General features: G+C 41.4%; 1 protein-coding gene across 16 annotated transcripts in view; it reads right to left on the bottom strand.

The window, feature by feature from the left end:
- Nucleotides 1-16727, bottom strand: part of PLEKHA5 (pleckstrin homology domain containing A5) — a 1155627-nt gene that overhangs the window by 523924 nt on the left and 614976 nt on the right. For all 16 annotated transcript variants that reach the window (XM_085652691.1, XM_085652692.1, XM_085652698.1 and 13 more), the window contains one exon: nucleotides 14010-14082. In XM_085652691.1, coding sequence (XP_085508817.1) covers nucleotides 14010-14082 — 73 coding nt within the window. The remainder of the gene's footprint in view (nucleotides 1-14009; nucleotides 14083-16727) is intronic.

Below are 16727 nucleotides of genomic sequence, written 5' to 3'. Positions count from 1 at the left end.
GCCCCTAGTCGGTACGCTAAAATATATTTAATGTGTTTAACACATTTGTTCAATTTGAGAGAATATATAATAAAAATAACGATACCATAAAGCATTTAGCTGTACAACTCTGTTAATTGACTGTAACAGACTCTTCAATAATTCTTCTTTTACAGGAAGGGAATAAAGTATGCATCAGTTACACATTAGGACTGGTTTCATAATTGGATTTTCTTTCATGCGCAAATATGTTTTTCAAAGTCATACAAGAAAGGCTGGCCCCATATATAAGCTGCAAACAGATAAGTTCCTACTGGTAGGAGACTTTAACCACCATCTGGAGGCTCTCTCCAAAGCAGAGTCTGCCTGTCTAGTTGCAGCTATGGAATCACTTGATCTCTCCTCAAGAGTCGTCAGTCCCACACATGTTGCGGGTCATGTGTTGGACACTATCTTTACCAACATCCCAGAATAAGTAGTTGAACCTCCCCAGAAATTAGGCTGGACTGACCACTCGGCGCTAAGCTTTTCCTAGGCACTTACAAAACCATCCGGTCATCCACAAGCTCGCAAAGACCTTCGTAGATCTTGGAAAAAAGTGACACATTCTGCCTTTAGTCAGGCCTATACCCCCCCCTTCGTTGGCGAACTGCTATTACTGTGATACTGCTTTAGAAAGGTTTGAGGCTTCAATAACAGATGTCCTCAACTCTACTGCACCACTGAAGAGGGTAAACATCCAGGATAGGACAGCTCCTGCCCCCTGGTATTCAGACAGTCTCAAGAGAGAGAAGGCCCTATGCAGGGCTAAAGAAAGGAAATGGAGGAAATCCAAATCTAAGCAAGATGAATTGCTCTATCGAATGGCTCATAGAGCCTACTTAAATAGTTGAAATTCAGCCAGAAGAGCCTATCTAGGCTCCCACATTATGGAAGCAAAAAACTCCTCTCGGGAGCTTTTATTATTCTGAAGGAGTTCACGATCCCGAGGGCCAATAATCGGCTCCCACCACCTACCCAGTAATTATGCGAGGACCTAGCGAGCCACTTTACTTGTAAGATCGACTCGATCTATCGCTCCTTCGGGCTTGAAGAGGGAGACCATGATAGAGCATGCCCCTCGAGCCTAGAATTCTTTCCTGACATCATTAGCGAACAAGTGGGCTCTTTACTAACTCAGGTGAAATCTGGATCCCCACTAGACCCGGTGCCGCCTGCCGTTATGTCAGAATTAACCCCGGTTTTAGCTGATGTGTTTGCTGAAGTCTGTAACATCTCATTAGCCACAGCTACTTTTCCGCGTAAATGGAAAAACGCACTTATCAAACCTCTGCTCAAAAGGCGCTAGCAGATCCCACTGATTTACAAAACTTTAGGCCGATTTCTCTTCTTCCTTGCTGCTGAAAGATCATGGAGACACTAATCAATCGGTATCTTTCTTGCTATTTGGAACAGAAGAACTTACTGGATACATCCCAGTCGGGTTTCCGTGCTTCATATAACACTGAGGCTGCACTGTTGGAGGTCACCGATACTTTAAGGATGTCACTGGACAAGGGTACCCCAGCCATGTTAGTGCTTCTCGATCTGTCGGCACCCTTTGACACCATCTCCCATCGCATCCTTCTGGACAGGCTTCGGGAGATTGGTGTCAGAGGCATGGCCTTTAAATGAATACAGAACCATCTGTCCGACAGAACACAATGTGTCCAGTTGGAGTCCTTTGTGTCACAAACCACTTTGGTGGATAAGGGGGTCCCACAACGTTCCATCTTGAGCCCCACCTTGTTTAATATATATGTGGCCCCCTTAGCCTCAATTATTAGAAGCTGTGGGTTTGAGACCATATCTTATGCAGACGACATGCAGGTGATAGTACCTAGAGAGGAGAACCCTGCAGTAACCAAATTAAAGTTCATAAACTGTATGACGAATATAGCAAGTTGGATGAAGAAGAATTTCCTTCAACTGAACTCCTCCAAAACAGTGATACTGTGTTTGGTAAAGCGGAGGAACTGGAACCCACAGGTGAAGACCTTGTCAGGCACCTGTTTTGGAACTATGTGGATGCTTAAAAAGATCTTCCCTTGGATCCCTCTTAATGCCAGAAAAGCTCTTATTCAGTTGCTCCTGGTTAGTTGACTGGAATATGGCAATTCTTTGCTGGTTGGAATAAGGGAATAAGGGAGGACCTGTTATCTAAATTACAGGTGGGCCAAAATACTGCAGCCCGCCTTGCCCTCAATAAACCAGCGCGGACCACCTCTTTACCTCTCCTCCGCCAATTACACTGGCTTCCTATCAGGAAACGAGTTATCTTCAAGCTGCTATGTATGGTTTTTATGTCTCTCCAGGGGACTGGCCCTGCCTATCTGAAGAATCTTGAATGTTATCAACCCGTGCGACAGTTGAGATCTAGTAATCGTAATCTGCTCTGCTCTGCACGCAGAGAATAAGGAAGGCCAAAATGGGGGGGGGGACAGGCATTTTCTCATCTGGCCCCCAGCCACTGGAACAGTCTCCCCGACGAGATTCGTGCTTGTTCCAATTACTCTCAATTCAAGAAAATGCTTAAGACCTGGCTATTTTAAGATCTTTCTGTCTATAGGGTGTCCCTTCTCAGGCGCCGAGAGATCCCCTTAGGGATGATTCGCCGCGCCCTAGAAATGAGTTCAATAATAATAATAATTGGCTCACAAAGGTCTAACAATCTGGAAGGAAATGATCATCTCTCACTAGAATTATAATTAGTCAATAAGAGGTTTTAAAACCTAAAAGTGAGACCAGTCAGACATCACACTTCAATCACATCAACTACAGTTTGGAAACCAATAGAGGGGCTCAAAAACGTTTTCACCAGATACACTGTGAAAATAACTTAATTAGGTACCTAGGACATTGGGTTTTCACTTATCCTGGCTCTTTTTGTTGTCAATATAAATGTAAGCAACTTGAGGTCGACTATATTTCCAGGTAAGAACAAACTAGATTGTTATGTGCCTAATCAATAAATTATTAAATGTGTTATGTATAAAGCAAGGCATCTCTCAGACCAGAGGTCAATGCATCTTACCACTACATATGCCTACTCCAGTGTGACTGGTTTATAGTTGTTTGGTTTAAGATTTTGTATTGTATTTCTATGGTTACCGTCGTCAGTGTAATTCAGAAGTGATCCAATCTGGTAAGCAGCTGGAAGTTTTCCCAGAGACATTTCTTATTATATGTGTAGTTAGAGAAGTTTACAAAGTGATGAGTCAACTCTTTGGCCATTTCACAGCACTATAGTAGAACAAGGACTAAGAATGCTAATCGTGTAAGCAGTGGCCAAAGCAGGACTTTGGAACAGGGGCCGAATCTAAAAACCCCACCGGACGCCACAAGCAGCTACTCCTCGCGTTTCCCGCTTTGCGGGAAACGCTCGCACCGGGACCAGCGCGTAGTCATTTCAAACTTGACTACATCTCCCATAAGGCAGTGGGGCACCTTGAACATCGCCGACAACGCCCAGAGCAGACAAGGTGCTTTAAATCTGCACCGGAGGAGCAACCTTTGGGAAACCTTCTCTTTCTGCCGTGACACTTCGTGTAAGCAGTGGCCAAAGCATGACTTTGGAACAGGGGCCGAAAATAATAACCCCACCGGACGCCACAAGCAGCTACTCCTCGCGTTTCCCGCTTCGCGGGAAACGCTCGCACCGGGACCAGCGAGTAGTCATTTCAAACTTGACTACATCTCCCATAAGGCAGTGGGGCACCTTGAACATCGCCGACAACGCCCAGAGCAGACAAGGTGCTTTAAATCTGCACCGGAGGAGCAACCTTTGGGAAACCTTCTCTTTCTGCCGTGACACTTCGTGTAAGCAGTGGCCAAAGCATGACTTTGGAACAGGGGCCGAAAATAATAACCCCACCGGACGCCACAAGCAGCTACTCCTCGCGTTTCCCGCTTCGCGGGAAACGCTCGCACCGGGACCAGCGAGTAGTCATTTCAAACTTGACTACATCTCCCATAAGGCAGTGGGGCACCTTGAACATCGCCGACAACGCCCAGAGCAGACCAGGTGCTTTAAATCTGCACCGGAAACGCGTACCGCGGGACGCGCGCGGGACACGCCGGGCTAAGCCCGGGCAAAGGGCGGGCCCTCTTAGGCCCTCAGAGGCCCGAGGAGACTGGACTGGGCCAGGGACTCTGGTTGTTCCATCATATGATCATCGGACATTGTAAGCAAGTTTATTTTAATATTTTGTATTTAATATAGGACTGTTTTATATTAGTGCCTATATTTAGATGTGGAAAGAATTGTTTAGAGGATATTAGATATTGGTGTACCACCATTATTCTTCTAAAAGGGATTCCATTGCTACTACTGTTATTGGCATAGCTATTAGTTCAAAAGATCTAAAACCCTCTTTTGCATTTCGTGTATTTGTTATTTAGATCATATTGATATGACTTCACGCGAAACAAGAAGTAGTAAACCTGTGGCAGGTAGCTCAAAACTAACAGGAACATTAGACGATTTTATAGTACGCACCAACACACAAATAGACCAGGGTATTGTCCTTATGGAGAGAAGGGTTTCTCAAGACCTCGCTTTAGCTAAAAGGTCCTCCATGGGCCACATTGCTACAGCTCGAACCCCAGTCCGAACCCCTGATAACACTTTAAGCAATTCTAACATCTTACATATGAATGCGGTGGTCCATAGCACTACCGGTGCACATTCTGATTTTCAAGACTGTAGTGTTCTTGACTCGCAGGGCTTGGTAACCACAGGAAGCACCTTGTTAGCTAGATATCCAGGCAGATAGCAACAATATCTTAATAAGAGGGAAAAGGGAGGGAGCTATCCCCAAAAAAAGAAAAAGTAAGCGGATCTACAAAAAATATCCCTCTATTAAAACCACCAAAGTTGTAAAGATAGGGAAGTGTAATGAAAATGATATAGTCAATGTAAGAGCGGCAAGGGAAAGTCAGGGCCATGAATTTGGGAAAGAAGGGACTGGCCCCAAAATATTACCGCTGAATATTATAGATGACATTCTTATTGACAATTCCCTAGCTGACATTCTATCAGATAGCCCAACAGCTGATAGTACAGGTATAAGTATAGGGAATGAAGATCTACTTATACCTTCCATGACAAAAATATTTAAGACCCTACTCACTCCTATAGAAGTAAGATTAGATGGGAAAGAAAAACAACTTATAGAATTGAAGAAAGAGATAAAAAATGATTACACTAGCCAATCAAAAAAGGTAATTCAGGTACCAGCCCCTATTAGTAAAGTGCAGACATTAAAAACACTTGATAACGAAATGGAAAAAGGCAGAAATTCAGTATCTAAGGTCCCTACATCTAACTTTACCAATACTGATGTAGGTAAAACCAGTGCAAAGTCTCCTCTGGCACATGGAACAGTAGTAAAAAAAAACGGCTCTTTACAGTATACCTACACATAATGATGATAAAACGCACACAGAAAAGCGTAGGAATATTAATCTACCCCCAGAAGCATGTGATTACGTAGTCATCCTAACTGGGGTTCCGGAACTAGGCCCATCAACAATAGAACCGTATGGGGCGCTCAAAAACAAAGTGTCACATTGGCTAAATACTAATCACCCATTACCACCAACAACAAGAAGTAACATCTTAATGGTAGAGAGGGCCCCCTGGCTAGGTTACAATAGAAAAAGAACACAAGGGGACTGCATGGTCGTATCATTTGAAGACCCTCGGTCAGTGGGACATATTTGCTCAGGGGTGCCTAGAAAAAACGGTTCATCGATTGTGGCAAGACCCCTGGCTTATTTTTATACGCCAATGGAACAGCCTGATAATAGATGGAGCTGGACCAGGGACACAAATCAAGTTAGGGGTGGAATTGGGCGGGAGTTGTATAGGGACTCAAATTCTAATAGTTGGGAAGTGGGGGGGGGATGACGGCTGGACTGTAATACAACGTAGGGCCGGGAGGCCTCAATACGGTAGTATGCAGCACCGTGGAGAATGGATGGGCCCGCAGTTTGTTCAACCCTTCATCCTCTGTTACAATAGGTTCAGTGGATTGGAGGCCGTTGATTGACTCACAGTACATGGGGAGGAACATAAATTTATTTTCTGCCCATCCGTCTCACCGGTCATTCCTGTCACGTCTGTTACCAGTCCACCCAGGTCATCTGATCAACATGATAGCTCGCCTCGATTGCTGTCGTCCGGTATACAGTGGGAAAATACCATATTTATAAAAAAACTTAAGGAAGTTCCAGGGCCAATACTAGGAGTTGACCGAATAGACCAACTAGAGCTGAGTGAACAGAACCGTACCAGGCCATGAGCATCTAGGAGGCCAAGTAAAACCTCACCAGCCATTAGCAGCAGCTTAAATCATGCCCCCTCTTTAGCTAAGGTTGTTTCATGGAATGTTGCAGGAGTGGGCTCAAAAATAAGTGACCCTGATTGGAACCATTATATAAATTCTTTTGATATCTGTGCTCTACAAGAAACATGGGCTACGAAATCCATGCACAGAGCTGGGTATAGAACTTATCAGTTGGATGCAGTTCCATCAGTAAGAGGCCGTCCTTCAGGAGGGTTGATAATATGGGTTAGTGTGTCTATTAATATAGCCATCCAGCAACTAAGAATTGACTCATTAAATATACTTGGAATGGAAATGGTTACCGTTGATAAACGGGTGATCCATCTTTTTAACGTATATAATAGACCGTGCCCATCTTATAAGGAATCACTATGTATTGACAAACTAGAGTCAATACTGGATACTCTGGACCCGGAAACAAGCACGATTATATGTGGGGACATGAATTGCAATTTTGAGCCCATTGTAGGAATGAACAATTTGTATGAGGATGAAGATAATGCTAATGGCATACCATCCTTATCTAGTAATGGGGTGGTTGCTGGTACTACCCTAGCTTTTCAAATCACAAGGGTATTGGCAAGCCATGGACTGAGGGCATGCAATGGGCGTTTACCATCGGATAGCCCCAAGGCACCTACTTTTTTGAGACGCAATTGTCAAAGTATAATTGACTATGTTATTGTTTCCTCGGACCTGTGGCCATATACAAAAGACCTGACGGTCAAAGTAAGATCTGACAGTGATCATCGTCCCCTTGAAATTAATTTTGTAAAGAGTTTAATAATGGGGTTGGAAGCTAAAGAGGGAGGATACCAAGCAGCCCCAGATAATGTTATATTAAGTGACAATCGACGGTCTGTTAAATGGGCATATATCCTAGAACAAGAGGAGTTAGTGGCAAATATTTATAGCTGCCTTACCAACATATTCGATACCTATAATCCCTTTAAAAGTGAACCTGCTCAATTTCTTAAATTACACAAAGCGTTCTTTAATGAACTATTAGAACTCATGACTAAAAGACAAAAAAAAGGGACGGGTGCTGTGAACTTACAGCCTGTTGGTAAATTATGGTTTAATAAAGAATGCCGAATAGTAAAATCTGCTTTGATTGAATCGGTTAAAACCAAAAACCCACTGGCAGTTAAGGAAAGTAGGAAATTATACAATAAGGTGCTGGCCAACGCAAAGTCTTTATGGGACGAGGAATTATGGTCCTGTATGCTGACGGCATCTAAAATGAAGGACCAAAAGTTATTTTGGGAAACAGTGGCCAAGGGTAACAAAAGTGAGAAGGGCTCAAGAGAGGTTTTTCTTGATGAGGCAACTTGGATTGACCATTTCATGAATTTGTATGCCGCTCAAGGGGCCGAAGGTGCAGTGCAGGAAGAGTATGCTTTGTCGCTTGTAGATGCCGAACCCACACAAATAGTTTTTGACTTACAGGAAACAGAATTAGCCATTAATTCAGTCAAATACGGGAAGGCTCCAGGGCTTGAAAAAAGTACCAGGCGACCTATTCAAGCATGAATTGGACGTCTGGGTACCATACCTTAATCATTTGTGTAATACTGTTGCGGCTGGGGAAGCAATTCCGGACACATGGAATGGAGCAGAAATTATTACTATTTTTAAAAAGGGCGATAGAAGCAATCCTGCCAACTACCGCCCTATAAGCCTTTTAGATATAACCCAAAAAATCTATGCTAGGCATATATTAAATCGCATTAATACATGGTTGGAAGATGAATCAATTTTAACAAAATACCAAGCCGGGTTCAGAGCAAAAACAGGAACCATTGATCAAGTCCTAAGGCTTTGTTGTTTGTATTGGAAATATGTCACCCTTCGCAAAGGCCACCTCTATGTGGCATTTGTTGATTTACGGGCGGCATTTGACCTTATCCCCCGAGAACTTTTGTGGGAATCATTGAAAACCCAGGGACTTCCAGTAGATTTACTAAAATTGGTCATGGGGCTACATATGGACAACTATGCCAAGGTTAGGTTGGGTCCAACTGGGGAACTTACAAAAGCTATTCCGATAAAGAGGGGAGTACGCCAGGGGTGTGTACTGGCCCCGTCTTTATTCTCCCTGTTTGTTAATGACATTCTGTCTTATATGGAGAGCAGTGATAATGATTCACTAAGACTGGGGGGTGAACGGGTCTCGTCCCTCCTTTTTGTGGACGATACTATCCTCATTTCCCAAACACCACGGGGCCTTCAAAATCTACTGGAAAGGTTTCAGTCCTATTGTATTTCGAAAGGTTTAGAAATTAATACTAAAAAAACGAAATACATGGCCCTGAGCCCGCATAAAATTTTTATGAAAAATTTAATGTTAAATGGACAGAAGCTTGTTTATGTGCAGAATTTTATTTATTTAGGTGTATCTATAGATTCATCCTTAGCATGGAGATCATAGCTAGAAAGGACTAAGATAGTCTTTAAACAAAACTGTCTCCCAATCCTTAAAAGACATAATAAATGCTTGAACAAGGCAGTAACCCCTGCCCTAGAGATCTTCAAGTACAAGGTACAATTAGCGGTACTATATGGGGCAGAATTATGGGAACCCGCATGTAGAAGTACATTTGAAAGCCTTAAGAACAAGTTCCTTAGGGGGTTGTTAAAACTATCTACTAATACCCCATTGACACCCCTCCTTCTGGATCTAAACATGAAACGAACAGATCAACACGCAATATTAAGACCATTATTGCTGTGGGTCAGACTGTGGACGACTCCAGAATTACTTGACTACAAGAAAGGCTTGAAAGAAGTTATGGATCTCGATAGCTGTAATAAAGTTTATTGGTTCAAGCACGTTAGAACTTGGCTGGGCATGATTGGATTAGCCCATTTTTGGAATGATCCTGAGGCTATGAACTCGTGCTCTAGGAAAATTGTTAAACTATCATTTTGGTCATACGTGAGCTACGAGTCAGTGTACATAAAAACCCATGGTCCATTGACTAATAATTTTTTATTGTTTAAAGATGTAGCATTTTTTGAACCTTTTTTAGATGAGATCCATCCACCATTATCAAAAACTCTGTACCTAAAATTTAGATATGGTACACTTAGAACCAAGGCGCTTGAAAAAAGCTGGGCGAAGTTAAGTAGTGATCTTTGCACTTCATGTATTCATGATAAAAAGAAAGATGATTTACATATACTTCTCTTTTGCTCCAGCTATGCAACACCAAGGAAAAAGTGGATAGTGCCGCTTTGTCTTAAAATTGGTTCGAGATCCTATAAGGAGGCTGGCAGAATTCTAAAGACTGACACCAGCCAGGTGATAGTTTTTGGAGTCAGTAGATTTCTTCTTGCTGTTAACTTTATTAGAATAAAGTTGGGCCTACATTTTTAATATAAATGCACAAATATTGTTCATCAAATATCTCAAAATGATTAGGATGATCATGTACTTAAATCGCATGTCTAATTATCCAATCTGGAGGATTATTCAAAAGTTTTAATTTTTTTTTTAAATAGGATATAACCTTTTAAAACTATGTCCTAGCGGTTAGTGATTTAATTACTATTTTTAATAGTTCTTAAATTGTATTTATTATTAATTGTTGTATAATTTTTGCCCAGGTTTGTGCTTGTTAAAGAATTTTGTAATTAGATATTGTGTACTCGGACGCAATGAATACACATAGAAAGAGGTTAGCTTAATTGATCCTGTTATCCTTTTTTGTGTTAGGAAATGTCAAATTTTAAGAGAAATTAATGTGTTTATTGTATCTTTTATGATGCTAATGCGCTGAAATAAAGATTTAAATGAAAAAAATAATCAGTCTGGCTCATAAATGAAAGTGCCTCTAAGTCGTTGATGAGATTAGGAACTCAACAAGTCATCATAAGTGCACTCGGTCACTCATCTTTGCATTCATGTATTCATCCATCTACTGACTCATTCTTGCATTCACCAACAAACAACCAGAGTAAAACGCACACAAACTCAACAACATATGCATGGCAGGCATATGCTTAAAATAACAAATACAATCAAACATAGCAGTAGGTGGCAGTCTTGCAATGGTACTGTATACCAGTAGCGGCTGGCATGGATTGGGAGGGGGAGGATTTAAAAGAAAAAATGAACCTTCTCGCTGCTCTCCCGCTCTCTCCCACGTCGTCTCAGTCTCTCCTCTCCAGGACTGGAACAGGAAGCAGCCAGGGTCCCTGCAATGCAGTGTTGCGATTGTTCTGAGCGCCGTGGTTCGCTGCTCAGCCAGTAAATGGGGGCCTGAGCATGTTCTCCAGTCAGGCTGTAATGCAGCCTGCATGGAAAACATGCGAACTGCACATGACTGTTAGACCGGCCCGAGAGGGCTGGCTAAACAGTCATGTGCACTTAGGAGTGGGCAAACAAATCCTCTCCTGCTCTGAGAGCAGAGCAGCCCCGCAAAGCTCCGCAGCAGGAACAAATACAATGATAATAACCTTGAGTTATTGCCATTGTATGTGTTCTTTCTTTCACTGCTTTGCAGCACTGGGGTGACGCTCCTTCGCCTTAGCAGAGGAACCGCCACTGCTGTATACGGTGTTTCACTGTTTTATAGTTTCAGCATGGCCACCATAATTAGAACCTGCAAGTTAGCCATCTCTGAATGGTGAAACAATGATTCACTACAGACAATAACATTCCCTTGATGGTCAGCTCGTTTAGAGGCTCAGGTAGCACAGGATGTGGTGCACTGCAGATGAAAGGAGTGATAAGCTTCCCGCCCATTAGCACTGTCTTTGGAGCTGTAAGATGCTCTAAAAAGTAAAAGGGAAAGAAAAGAAAAAATCTATAAAAAGATAAAATGTAAAACTAAAGGACATTCCGGCCAGACCTGGCACCAAAGCACTCATTTTCAAGCAGATGTGCATATGTTGTCACTCACAGGTCAAAAGAGCCAACAATTAAAGTGGGGGTGACCAGTTGCTCTTTGATGTATGCTGTCACAGAAGGAAATGGAGTAAATGACACTCATACAGATGAATGGCAGTAGAGGGCTGACCTTAATATATGTGAATAGACAGGAAGGATTCATTGCAAAAGCCGGTTGCATCAACCTCACAAGTACGGTGCGAGTTACAGGTGCTAGGACCAGTCTATAATTAAAGGAAAGAATGCATCCCAGTCCAGGACATAAAATACTCGCACAGCAGGATTATGTCCTCAGATCACAGGTTTCATTACCAGACACACGTTTTGACCTTCCGGTCTTTTTCAAAGCAAAGAAAAGACTGCAAGGTGGAAACTCATTGCCAGTAATACAACCTTTGATCTGAGAATGTAATCCTGGAGTGCGAGTATTATTTGTCCTGGACTAGGGACACATTGTTTTCTTTGAAATTTAAAGACATTTATATATTTTGAATTATTTTCTATAAAAAAAGATCCTGGCAGAAAATTTGGGATCGAATATATTTCCAGGTAGGAACAGACTAGATTGGTAGGTGCCAAATGAATACATTATGGCCTTTGTTAAATCTAATGCAAGGTATCTCTCGACCCAAGGTCAACTCATTCTACCACTCCCTATGCCTACTCTAGTGTTAACCTCCTTTTGCAACCTGAGGTTGCCCATAACTAGTAATACTTCCCCTGCGCTATGATGTATGCTGGCAAAGATAGAAATCGAGTCGGTGACAGTCATACAGACCATTTGCAGTAGAGGGTTGGCTGAAAGCTCAACAGCTATACATTTATATATTTTTAATATTTTTTTTTTATTTCAAGATCCTTTGCAGACAACTAATCCTGTTAGACCTTCTGAAGAATTATTGCAGTGCAAATATTCTACCGCTAGAACTTGCCAAAGGGGTTATCCAGCACCAAAATCCTTGCCTACAAATTAAACCTGTGATATTCCATGTAAATAAATGCATGTCATCAGGCTTTAACATAGTGCAGTTACAATCGACCCTTAAAGGCCTATGGGCTTTAACACTTCTGCTTCATAATAAATAAATACTGCTGTGGCATGAAATTATTTAAATAAACACATCAACATATGGCATCTGAAATAACCCTTCCCAATTAACAAATGATTGCTAGTCGCATTAACCAACACAGATCTACTGTTTTAAGCATAATGTTTCCCAAAACAACGACTATCATGTATTCTATAATAAAATATAAATATGTTCAAAATTACAATTGCCAAAAAATAAAAAATCCATCCTAGGCGGGCCTAAAAAGGATCATAGTGTGTACCTTCCATCCCTAAGGTTTGTTCGAGTGGGTGCTAACACCAACCTCTTGCCTGTTATGGTAATCTGTGAAATTCCAAGTAACATACCTACTACTGGCTTAGGCACACTGTAATACCTATCCACCAATAAATGCCTATTGCCTTTACCACGTGATTTGCACAATAATTAGAGCAGGCCCAATGGCTCTATTATATTTTTCATAATATGTAGAAAAACCTATGAAACCCAACATCATTTTCCCCAATGAACCAAAAAGGCTTATAGCTTATTGTCTTGACACCATTAACCAACACAGGCCTACTGAAATGTGCGCATGCTTGCAACAATGACAATATGTACAAAATTACAAGAAACAATACAATATAAACCCTTCCCAAAGGGTCTGACAATGATTATCCAAGTTAACTTTTTCCACCCCCAGGATTTGTCAGAGGGGCTGACCAACATCAGAACCTTAGCCGACAACGGTAATTTGTACTATTTGATGTAACAAAGTACTCGTCAAGCGCCAGTAGTACAGAGTGATAACAGTCCACCATTAAAGGCACACTGGCTTCAACAAAAGCGCTTAACAATAATAAGCCATGCCTACTGCCTTTCTTATAATAAACAGATAAGACCGATGGATATAACTTTCCCTAGTGTACCAATCAGGCCTTTAACCTATACCATTGTCTTGTCATCAAAACCAATACAGACCTATTGTACTGAGCGTACACTTCCCCACAGGGAAACCATCAGGAATGCAGGCCAAAAATTAAAAATGTACACAAAATTACATGGAGAAAATCTCTCCTAACAAGGATTATCGTAGTGCAAATCTACTACCCAGTCAGAGGGGCTAACCAACCTCAAACCCTTGCCACACATGGTAATCTGTGAGATTCCATGTCAAAATAGCTCTCTGTAGGCTTTAACACAGAATAATAACAATTCACCCTTAAATGCCAACTTGACTTTAATGCATGCTTTTCACTATAAATGTGGCAGGCCTATTGCTAAGTTTTCATACTAAGCAGTTATGAACTTGATCATCTGCTTGACAACAACCCTGCTGAATCGTGGATAAACTTTACCACAAGTACAGTACGAGAACTCTTGTGAAGTAAACGTCGACAACGTATGCTCAATCAAATGATACTCATAGGCACCAACAGGGGTAGGGGGATCCTAAGCCCCCGCATGTTTAACTAGTACTTCTAAAAGCTTTTTTCTGTAGACCATCTTATCTATGGTGACAGCTGCACTGTCAAGCCAGATCTAAAAAAAATAAAATAATTAATAAGTGATTAGAGTGCCGTTTTAAAAAAGGAATGCTCCTATAACAGATACTCTTTAAATGCTCCCCAAGAAATGATATCCCTAGTTTGTTATAAAACTAAATTTTAAATAATGTTTTTTTGCTAGCACTCTTACCTCTATAATAAAACAGGCAAAGATCGGAAAGCACAAACCAACGTTTCTTCCACAGTTTCATCCCAGAGCCATCCTGTAAGAAAATAAAACGTAAGCAAGCATTCACCGAAAACTATGCAAGATCACTTCTGCTGATGGGTAGCTGTCAAACCTGAATATCTTAATTACAGTTTAAACATCAAATAACTATGCTGATATGGTCATATATGTACTCAAGGCCACTTGAAAAACATGATGTGCGGCTGTTGCATTTTCCACTTAATTATGGAATTCAAGCACTTGCCAAATATCCTGATCTCTGCTGCAAACCCCAACAAAATAACTACTTAGAGCTGCTCAAAAAAATAGAAAATTACTAAATACAAATGTGTGCATGTAGTGCAGAGCAGTATCAAACATTTTGCAAAGATTAAATGGCTACCTTTAAGTTGCCGATTGGTGTATTCAGATGGTACGTTGGTACTAATGAATTGAAGCATTTACCCAGCCACTATTAATGTCTCCAGTGGATGTTCTGGGTTTGGGTTATGTTTGCACACCAGAAAACCCTTTCATATTTAAATATAAATGAAATATTTTAATACAATTCAACTAGGGCTGCAATAATTTTTTCCTCCTTGTGATTAAACTGTTTTGTTTTATTATTCATGTAAATTTATATTACACCACAGACACTGTTCACAAAACAGCAGTTGTTTCGAGAGGACACTCTCATAACAAATATTCCAAACATTTTGCTTCCCTTCTTAAGACCTGACGAGTTCAATCAGAGAGGCTAATAGTGAGAATTCAATTTAACATACGAAATGTACAATTCTATTCTGCAAGTCTGTTTTTAAAGTTAAAGAGGTGCTTCAAGAGCTCTGTCATGTGTATGCAGAGTAAAATTGGAAAAATGAAGATCAGTTCTAAAGCATATACAAGACATGCAAAATGAACGAGATGCACCTTTTACAAAGGGGTGTGTTTTAAAGTGAGCTCCGCCGGCGGAGTTACACTTGTAATGCGGAGTTCTGGCTAAATTCGCCCAAAAAGCTGAGTGGCGGAGTCTTTCCTTGTATGCGGCTAACCAATGGTAAGTTGACGAGCATGAGTGAGAATTGGCGTCCCCTAGCGCCATTTTCAGGAACTATGAGGGCACCCAGCAAGCTTTTCTCAACACGGACAGTCGCAACCATTGACAGCGATATAGCTGCCACTCAAGTAGATAATGTACTTGAGTGGCAGCAAAGACGCAGCGCCCTTGAGGCACGCCAGGTGGTGCTATTCGTGCTGATTTTGCAGCACTCCCGGCGCTAAAAACTAATTAGCCCGAGCAGCGTGATTTGCCAATTTCCACCTTCTAGCGGAACTCGGCGAGTTCTGCCCACCCCTACTTTCATGATGGATAATGTGCAATTGCTGGCATCCTTTCCTTGGGCACAGCACTGCACGTTTCATACAAGATATTTTCTACTAGGAAGGAGAAAGAAGACTAATGAAATTAAGTTCTAGTGCTCCCATAAAAACTAAATTATTTGTTGTTGTTGAGTAATATTTTGCAAATGAGCTATTGAGCCTGTATACTTTTACTTCACAGGAAACCTTTGCATTTTGCAAAGCACTGGTTTCCTTTTGTATCGATGTGTGCTAACAAAATAGCGACAAATCTTCCAACGAATAGGTCCCATAATTTGCTTTACCTTTCCGCAAAACAAATCTGCCTTGCTGTATGGTTTTATCCTCCTGTGTTGCATAATTCCAGTGGCCATACATTTGTACATAAAATGTAAAAGCTTTTGGACGGCTACAAATACGTTTACGCATCTCAATGCTCATTTAGTGGATAAATATGGAAATGTCAGCCAGAATTTAGTAGACCCTGAGCTTTTCTTACTAGCATTCCTTGAAAAGGAGTCCCTAAAGCCATAGTTAGGCTGTCTGTCACAGGGGAATGGGCCTCATCAGATCATTTGGTCTGGTTTTCGCTTATCTGCATTCTCCTGCAAGAGTTACTTTTCAAGTCACACCTACAGACAAGCTTTTAGCTGCTTTCTGTTGAAAGACCTTTTGTGGACCATACTAAAAACTTATAGTGGGCTATAGAACCCACTGCTTGGCTTTCTTTTGGTTCACTCATTTGTTTGTGCCTTATTCAATGGATTTCTTTCCTCCTCCTAGGTTTGTCTCTCCATGAACGGTTATTTACCATCCTTTTGATTAAATAACTTGTATCCTCCGACTGCTCAAATTCAGGAAAGTGCTTTTTTTCTTTTATATTCAGTACTTCCTGCAAGTGCATGTCTTTTAGCTCTCTCACCCATGAGCTGCTTTCCCATCCCACTTTCAGCGTTGTTCTTCCCAACTCGCCCCTCCCTCGTCTGTAAAAACATAGCAACAGATATATATTTTTGCCAGGATTTGACAAAAGTGCAGTCTTTATTGAGGTGATTTTGATTTATCTCATACATTCCGCATGCTGCATTAAAGCCCAGGACTAAGCACATAAAGGGAGCATTTATGGGGCTGGGAGAAAGGCAGGTTGCAGTATTCATTTAGCTGGCCTTTGAGGCAGCAGAGTTACTTAGCATGACTGAAAAGGAGCTATACTTGCTCCCTGTGCTGCTGCTGAAAACCAAGAGACTGCATCATTTGACATTTCTATCAATTTACAAGTCCTGTGAAAAGTAAATTAGGCCTCAGCGAGTGTTTTCCTTAAGATCTAAACTTCCTTATTTT

Source organism: Triturus cristatus, chromosome 4_1, assembly GCF_964204655.1.
Source record: "Triturus cristatus chromosome 4_1, aTriCri1.1, whole genome shotgun sequence".
NCBI classification, from domain to species: Eukaryota; Metazoa; Chordata; class Amphibia; order Caudata; family Salamandridae; genus Triturus; species Triturus cristatus.
The sequence above is the reverse complement of the archived record's forward strand: the minus strand, read 5'-3'. Positions and strand labels throughout refer to the sequence as shown.